Below are 8,339 nucleotides of genomic sequence, written 5' to 3' on the forward strand. Positions count from 1 at the left end.
CATTTCATCCCGCGCTTTCCCCCACCAACCACCTTTCCTCTCCCCCCTCGCGTCGCCGCCGACCGCCGCCCAAGATTCCGGCGAAAGCAGCCGACAGGAGCACGCCAGAAGGCCGCCACGCGCACGAGGGCTCCCCTCCCTTCCCCCCTGCGTTGGCGGGCTGCCGGATTTGCAGATCTGCAGCACTTCATCACAAGCCGCCGGATTTGGCTTTTTCCGGCCGCCGATTGCTGCCCCAAGCAATGGAGTGGTCGGGGAGCCTCTCCCGCAGCCCATGCAAGGGCGCGTCCCCGCATGCAGGTACGGGTTCGTCCGCCCTCCGCCGCCGAAGGTTTGCGGGCATGGATTCATCCGGTCGTCCACCGAGCTTAGGGCTCGCGCAGCGTCTTTGTGGCTTGCCGATGCCGCTCATACAGTGCGACGACTGCACGCGGAAAGTGCTGCGGCTCACTTCAGGCACGCCGAAGCACCCCGGATGGGTGCTCTTCAAATGCGAAAACGACGGGGTACGTGCACTTGCGGTAGCTCATTTCATAGCTCATTCTTTAGTTCAATTGCGGTAGCTCACTTCAAGCTTGTTCATTCTTTTGTGTAGGACGATGGATGCTCATTTTGGTTTTGGGAAGGCCAATACATTGATTTGTTGATAGAAAAAAACTTAATAGATGTTAGTGCACTCCTTAGTACAATCGAAGGCAATGACGCGGCTACATGTGCAACTAGAGGGAAGCAACGTCTACTTCTTTCGAACCAAAGATGAAGAAAGAAGAATGCAAAATCAAGAATCTGCAAATCAACAATGAATGCATGGAGAAGATATTAGTCCAACTTGTGGGAGCAGTTATGGAAGATGGAAATCTTCTGAAATGCATACTTGTGGTTCTTGTTTTTTTTGTTTTTGCTATTCTAGGAAAGATTTGGTGATGTCTTTTGTATCTAATGTTGTTGCAAAAGCAAAGAAATGCATTATGCTAGATCAATTTAAGTTGCAAATTTAAGTTTTGCGAGCCGGGAGGAACTGCGCCAGATCAGACACCGCAAAGCCGACCCATAAAAAAGGATATTCTGGGAATATTCGTTTTCACGGGTCCATTATGCGGGGTCTGCAACTGTGGCCGTCCGCGCCGGCCCGCAAAGGCGTTTTTGCGTGAACTGCAAACACGTTTTGCAGGCCGGGAGGATGCGGGGTCTGCTAGAGTTGCTCTTAGGTAATTTAGGCCCTATTAGGTTTATAAGTCCTAAGACTTTTTCTAGTCCCAACTAAAAAGTCCCTAGTTCTTAAAAAGTCCCTTCCTGTTTGTTTTCAGGAACTAAAAAGTCTCTAGTCCCTCCCTAGAGGTTATTAAATGACCATGTTACCCCTTGTATATACAAAAAATAACAACCAAATAACACCATGGGGCGGCGGGCCAATGGGTGCATGGAGGGACATTGTTGAAAAAGTCTCTAAAAATCCCAAAAAAGACTTTCCTTGAGAGTCTTCTTCATTTAGTCTCAAAAAGCAATTTTTAGTTCCTAGTAGTCCCTCCTGTTTGATTAAAAAGTCTCTAAGAGGAACTTTTTCTAAACCCTACATCAAAAAGTCCCTGAAAACAAACACCTCTTATTAGGTGGTGCCCATCATTGAAAAGTCATCATTTTATCACATGGGTTAACCAGAGCTGCATGCATGCATGATCCTGCCGTCCTGCTCATGCATGTACTCAGGTATATATTTGTCTTGGTCGATTCGTTCTCGTTGTGCATTACGCACGCACGTACGTGCTTCCAAGTAAAAAAAGAACTTTCGCATCGCTCTAAGCTTAGAGTCTGTCTCCAATAAATAAGAATATAATATTTTACATATAAATGAAAAATCTTAGGCCTTCTTTGGTTCATAGAATTGGAAGATCATAGGAATAGGAAAGTCATAAGAAATGAGATGACGTGCATCTCAAATCTTATGAAAAGTAGATGTCCTTTGATTAACACCATAGGATTTTTTCTATTGAGTCTAGGCTAATGTTTATTTTCCTATGAAATGTGAAGGATAGGAAGAATTTCTCCATAGGAATAGGATTTCATTCCTACAAGCCAAAGAGTTCTGAAGGAATTTTTCATATAGAAATCCTATCATATGAAAATCCTACAAAATTCCTCCAAACCAAAGAAGGCCTTACAAGCAAAAGCAAAACGGTTCAATCAGCGATGTAGCAGTTCTTTCGCAAAGAAATAAGAAAAAGGAAAAAAGAGACAGCGACGAGCCCACAGACTGCATACCGATACTGCGAGCAAAATGATCAGTTTACAGGCAAGCTATATGAAATGAAACCTACCTGGGTTGCCTCCATACATTGGTAATGCTCTCATATAACCAGATGAGACTACCCATCTGATGGATGGGGTTAGAGGCAAGCTATATGAAACCTACCTATTCCCTATTGCACGTTCGAGACAGGCGAGTCCAGTTTTTGCCTTTTGTACTTGTACGATAGGGAACCATATATACGTGCCTAATGATGCTTAGGGTATGGCCATCGAATGATGGCCGAGCGATGGGTGGATGGGGTTGGTGCAGCGCCCTAGTGGCTACCAGATAATTAATTAAGCTCATTTTAAATATCTTGTCAAAATATAAACAATTTTTTGGAATGTAATGTAAATCAAACTTTGTTTTGCAAAAAGATATTATAGGCATGTAAATCTCTCCTACTTTTTTCCTCTAAAAAAATCTCTCCTACTTCAAAAATACCTAACATTTTGTCCTACATTACTTTCTTTCGTCCAACTTCTTCCTTCTCATCCCACCTACATTGTTTCTCGTTTTTCTGATTTTCTTTTCGATAGGACCTTGTAGATCAAATTTATCTTAAATGAGTAATATGTTGCACGCTTCTAGGAGATCATGCACGGTATGTTCCGTGCATGGTAGGAAAAAAATCCTACCATCGTCTATAACAGAATAACAACACCTACATTATTCACAAATTACATGGGCAAATGCACAAGAGACACTGAGCAAATATTATCTTTTAATGAGAAACGAAAATAACCTATAAAGTACATATCCTTGTGAAACCAAATGGAAGACATGAATCGTGCACCTCACACTAGCAGGGGGCCAATACTTTTTTAAGATTTTGGCTACATATACTAGTGCAGTTCAGTGCTATTAAGCCACCCCAATTGCACACGCCAATATGAAACTATGTGTAATGATCGCGTCGCAAATGATTTTAAAACAAAACCATATGCCCAAAAATGAACCGTGTTAGATGGATGACTCATGGCACATGCTTGATTAGATCCAACCATGTGTGTGACATCCCATCACACACACTTATTAGCAGACGAGCCGTGCCCCCCCCCCCCCCCCCCCCCCCCCCCCCCCCCAGCATGTGTTGGAGTTCTGACCACAAATTTTCCGAGAGTCTACTATGAGTTTGAGGGGCGTGGGAGCGTCGTCTTCTCATAGTCCTTTATTATCTTATAAATTGGAGTTGTCGTTGTTGGCGGTGAGTTCACTCTCCCACTCCAGCCCAGTCTCGCTCATCCATCTAGAACCCATCGAATCCCTCCAACTTGAATCCTTTTTTTTCGCAATGGTGCTCCCGTCGTTGCTGTAATTACGCAAGTGCAGTGTTGGCTGCTTGATTGTGTTCCTTTTTGTGGTGTTGCACATGCATTGGTTGTTATATGCTAATAATGCAATACAACTAAATCATTTTTGCGGTTCCGTAGCAACGCACGAACATTATGCTAGTATATACCGTTAAAGAGTATTGTCAATATAGGCCACCATTCTGCTCAAGGACGAACTTTAGACCTCAAAGGCCAAGTGCTTTTATTCGATTAAATTATAGAAATTACATCACTGGAACGCTTTAACAGGAACTACACACTCTCGGAGAATTCAAACACTGGAGGCACGAAGGAAAGCAGGAACGTCACATTATTTTGCCTCAAATCAAAGTCTTGGGGAAAAGCTTCCACGGAAACTGTGGCACGCGTGTGGGTTTATTCCTTGACGGTGCGAGCAGAGTGGCATGGCATCTCAACTTCCTCATTCACTTAACCTGCAGCGACGAGTGAATTAAACCAGTGCATATTTCAGAAATTCAGCAAATGTACATGTTTGATGCAGACACCAAGAGTCAGAGAGATCAAACGTTGATGAGTTGTATATACCTCAGCTTTCTGCTCGTCGTCATACTTGGGGCGGACTTTGAACTCCACGTTGTTGAGGACCTTGTTCATAAGAATGTCCGCGGAGTCTATACCTGCAATGCAACGGAAGCAGCGGTGCCTCGTTAGCAAAGGAAAAACCGCATACATCTCAGATCACAGACCACCTCGCGTGAGGGGCCGGAAGAGGATAAGAGACCTGCAAGATAAGCTCCGTGGACGTAGCCGTTGTAGCGCTCGCTGGTGTGCTCCCCGGTGAAGTAGACCCGCCCGCCAACCGGCGCCTGCATGCGATCACAATCAATCAAGGTCAGAGCCGGGCCGGTGCCATGAATTCTGTGACGCTTAATTTTCACCATCGGCGCACTGTGTATGCGCGCGTGGCGGTGGCCTACTGGCCTGCGTACGTACCCGGAGCTGGTCGTACTCGTAGCGGTTGACGCCGACGGGCCAGTTGGAGTAGGAGCCCTTGAAGAAGCGGTTGGACCACCAGCGCGGCACGTAGATATCGGTGGCGTCGGGGACGTCCCGGTCGGGGAACATGTTCCGCAGCACGCCCACGGCCTCCGCCATCGTGACATTGTCGGGCTGCTGCTCGATCCGCCGCGACTCCACGTCCGTCACCGTCACCATCAGCACGTTGGCACCCGGGTACTCCTGCTCGAACGACTGCACAACAAAACGAGTAATTTTTCTTAACATCTTGGGTAGGTATCGATTTTTCCGTACTTCTGCACATAATGATCTTCCTTGTGTTATCTGTTACGCTACTGCTAGGCAGCTAGGGTTTGTTCACCTGCCACATCCCGTAGTAGCCTCTCCTGGAGCTGGCGTAGACGAAGAACTGCTTCCCGGGGCCCGTTGGCCAGAACTTCCTGGGGAACTTGAGGAAGATCTTGGTGTACACGCCCATGTCAAATCGGTAGATGGCAAGGATCTTCCATGCCTAGGTTGTTTAACGCACACACCAAAATTAATTGTACTGTTGCAGAGTGACGTTGGATGTGAACTTAAGAAAATTAATTAACCAACGTACTGGAAGCTGAGGCTTGAACTGTATGAGATCGCTTTGCAGGACCCCTATGCTCGCGGACACGATCACGTAGTCTGCGCTGTACGCTGAGTTGTCCTCCGTAGTCACCACCACGCCTCTCTGGTTGTAGGAGATCTCACGCACCACCTGCAATTTTGTGCATGCATGAATGCCCCTCCAAAATCACATAAAATGTCCAAATTTGTCCGAAATTATGGATTGTGCAGTTTTTTTTCCTTTCTTTTCTTTTGAGGATGTGCCGTGTTCTTTCAGCTGTACACTACTGCCATGTAACACATGGAAAACAGTTTCGGCGCAATTCATCATGTTTCACAATTTCTGTATAAATTTTGGACGGAATGAAAGTGACGGGAAAATATCACATGGAAACCAACATTCAAAGAAATCTTTGTGGAAACCATGTTCGAATGTTTCGAAAAATTCTTTTTTAAAAAAGGAATGTTAAAAGGCTGATGTTTTATTGCCTGCAAAATTCCAAGTTGAAATACCTTACGAGATGTGAGCTAAGAAAAAAAATAAATTCAACAATGAATAGTGATGTTATTGTCGCACTATTCAATGCTGGTTTTGTAATTTTTGTATAGCTCACATCCCGTGATGTGTTTGAACTTGGAATTTCACATGGCAATAGAACATTACCCTTAACATCCCGTGTTTTTTTTTTTGAGATTTTTTAGAAACTTAAAAACATCTTTTCTACGTGATTTTCACGGACTTTCACCAATTGTTGGTTTACATGTGATAATCTCCCTGAAAGTGACATGGAGAATTCAGATAAAAGAAGCATGGTCAATAACCACTTTGTGTCCTTTGTAATTCAAATGAAAGTTTTCTCTTTGCAATCAAATTTTATAATTTTGCATAAATTTTACTACTCGACGGCATATGGCTTAGTCGACCTAGAAATGATTATTTCTTAGTCAACTGCTTGTTTCCATTAAATCGAAGTTTTTTCTATTCCTTGTGAACTTGCATGAATCACGGATCTGACAGTTCTCATGACTTGGAAATAATATTTTTAACACCATAATTGAGAACTAGTTTTTTTTAAACGGCGGCAAAAGATTTGCCCCATATAATTTAGAAATAATTATTTCAACAGACAAGCATAATCATTAGATGTAGATCAAATAAATGATTGCTTCTAATTACCGTAGTGCCTAGACTTTGGTCTGTAGCTAGAACTTTTCTCGCATGCTTATAAGAAAAGAAAGTCCTTTTACCCAAAACAGCGTCTGAATTTAGTTTCAGCTTTTGCAGGGAGATTTCCTTTCGTTTTGACACATCCTCTCCTAAAGTTTGAAAAGTTTGATTATTACACGTTTTATATTAATTTGTTACTCCCTCTGTGACCTAAAACGTCTCCTTACATTTGTTTAAGGAGGGAGTAGTAGTTAAAGTTCAATTTTTTTTATTATTACACGTTTTTTTTTTGCATAAAACCATGATTACCTTGTTGAGCTTGACCCTAGGATCTATGATGTTCCCGGACTTGTCGGAACGCAGGTACTGGCCGGCGATGTGATATATGAGGGTCTCGAATCCCCGCTGATCGGCGACGAAGTGCGCATCGTCCCCGAAGTCGGCGAAGGTGGCCGTCGGCTCGGTGCCCTGCAGGCTGGTGACGCGCGGCGGCTCGGCGAACTCGTAGTCGTACCTGAAGTAGTCGAGCACCATGTCCACCGGCGTCGCCGGCCCGTTCGGCTGGCTGCAACGCACACAGAGACAGAGGGATCAAGCAAACCATGCATGACTGCCATGAAGCATGCATATGCAGTAGCTAGCTACGTACTGGTTGAAGAGGCGCTGCATGGCCAAGATGGACATGTCGTCGCGGCCGCTGGGATCCATCTTGGCGGCGAGCTTGCCGCCCAGCTCCTCCACCTCGTCGCCGCGGTCCATTCTCTTCTGCACGAACTCCTCGTCGTAAAGGCCACCGCTGCATAAAATCATAAAACCATGTTAGACGATCCGTCGATGAACTGCATGCATGTGTGCTGCAGCTGAAGAAATTAACAGTCTGTTGATCTGTACGTCGTCCTCCATTCCATGATTGTTCTGAAATTTGAGTTAATGCTTTGGTCCATCTTGTTTGTTACTATTTCGTCCATCATTCTGCGTGCGTGTCGTTTCCACACGGTTTGCACACCTCGCGTCGTCACTGTCCCGCAGTTATTAGGTGGTGCCCATATCACTGAAAGCTTATGTTTTGGCGTTTTCCCCACGTGCGTTTTACCAGAGCTCCTACATGGTCATGCTCACGCCTCCGTGCGCGTGGGCTTGGGTACGTGTACATGTTTTCTTTCTCATGTGTCCATGCCTCGACGTCTTTATAGTTTATGACTTTTATTTTATGCATGTCGTTAGTCTTTATATATGTTTCTTCATTCATCTTATGTATGCACGTACGCACGTAGCTTACCTCTCCTTGTAGACGTTGCCGACGACGCCGTCGAAGTCGGAGTAGAAGTTGCGGAGCTGGAGGCTGGCGTTGACCATGGGCCAGATGGGGTTGACCTTGTCCCCGTTGAGGCCCTCCACCCAGTTGGCCCCGATCTCCACGTTGAGGCCGCCGAAGTTGTGCTTGTGCATCCGCCCGCCCACGCGCTCCGTCGCCTCCAGGATCAGCAGGTCCCTCAACCCGGCGTCCCACAGCCGCTTCCCCGCCGAGATCCCTGCACGCACGCAAATGAAACATATACATAAAACGACGACGACGTACGTTCAATGCACGTACTGTATTAGCTAAGGATATTGCATGCATGCACGGGTGATATATATATATATATATATATATATATATATATACATATATGTATGTATATATATATATATATATATATATATATATATATATATATATATATATATATATATATATATACCGGACATGCCGGCGCCGACGATGATGACCCTGGGGCCTCTGCCGGCGGCGACGAGGGAGGCATGCTGTGCGGCTAGCAGCACTAGTGCCGCTATAGCAGTGACGAACGAGAGCTTCATCTCGATCTGTCCCTCTTCTCCCCTCGTTTAGTTTCGTCCAACGATGGACACTACTGTATTAGCACTGCTATAGCTAGTGAGGCTGCTGCCCTGCTCTCCAGCTCAGCCGGGGAGTGCA

At 45.3% G+C, this 8,339-nt stretch overlaps 1 protein-coding gene across 1 annotated transcript; it reads right to left on the bottom strand.

Annotated features, from left to right (window-relative positions):
* Positions 1-3,786: 3,786 nt before the first annotated feature.
* Positions 3,787-8,339, bottom strand: LOC125522541 (polyamine oxidase 7-like). Its single transcript, XM_048687592.1, has 10 exons — positions 8,104-8,339; positions 7,641-7,893; positions 7,011-7,157; positions 6,671-6,926; positions 5,201-5,344; positions 4,961-5,110; positions 4,576-4,833; positions 4,364-4,448; positions 4,168-4,259; positions 3,787-4,055 (listed from the first exon to the last, which is right to left on the bottom strand). The coding sequence occupies exons 1-10, from the start codon at positions 8,219-8,221 to the stop codon at positions 4,047-4,049; spliced, it is 1,512 nt and encodes a 503-aa protein (XP_048543549.1). The 5' UTR covers positions 8,222-8,339; the 3' UTR covers positions 3,787-4,046.

Source organism: Triticum urartu, chromosome 7 (genome assembly GCF_003073215.2).
Source record: "Triticum urartu cultivar G1812 chromosome 7, Tu2.1, whole genome shotgun sequence".
NCBI lineage: Eukaryota > Viridiplantae > Streptophyta > Magnoliopsida > Poales > Poaceae > Triticum > Triticum urartu.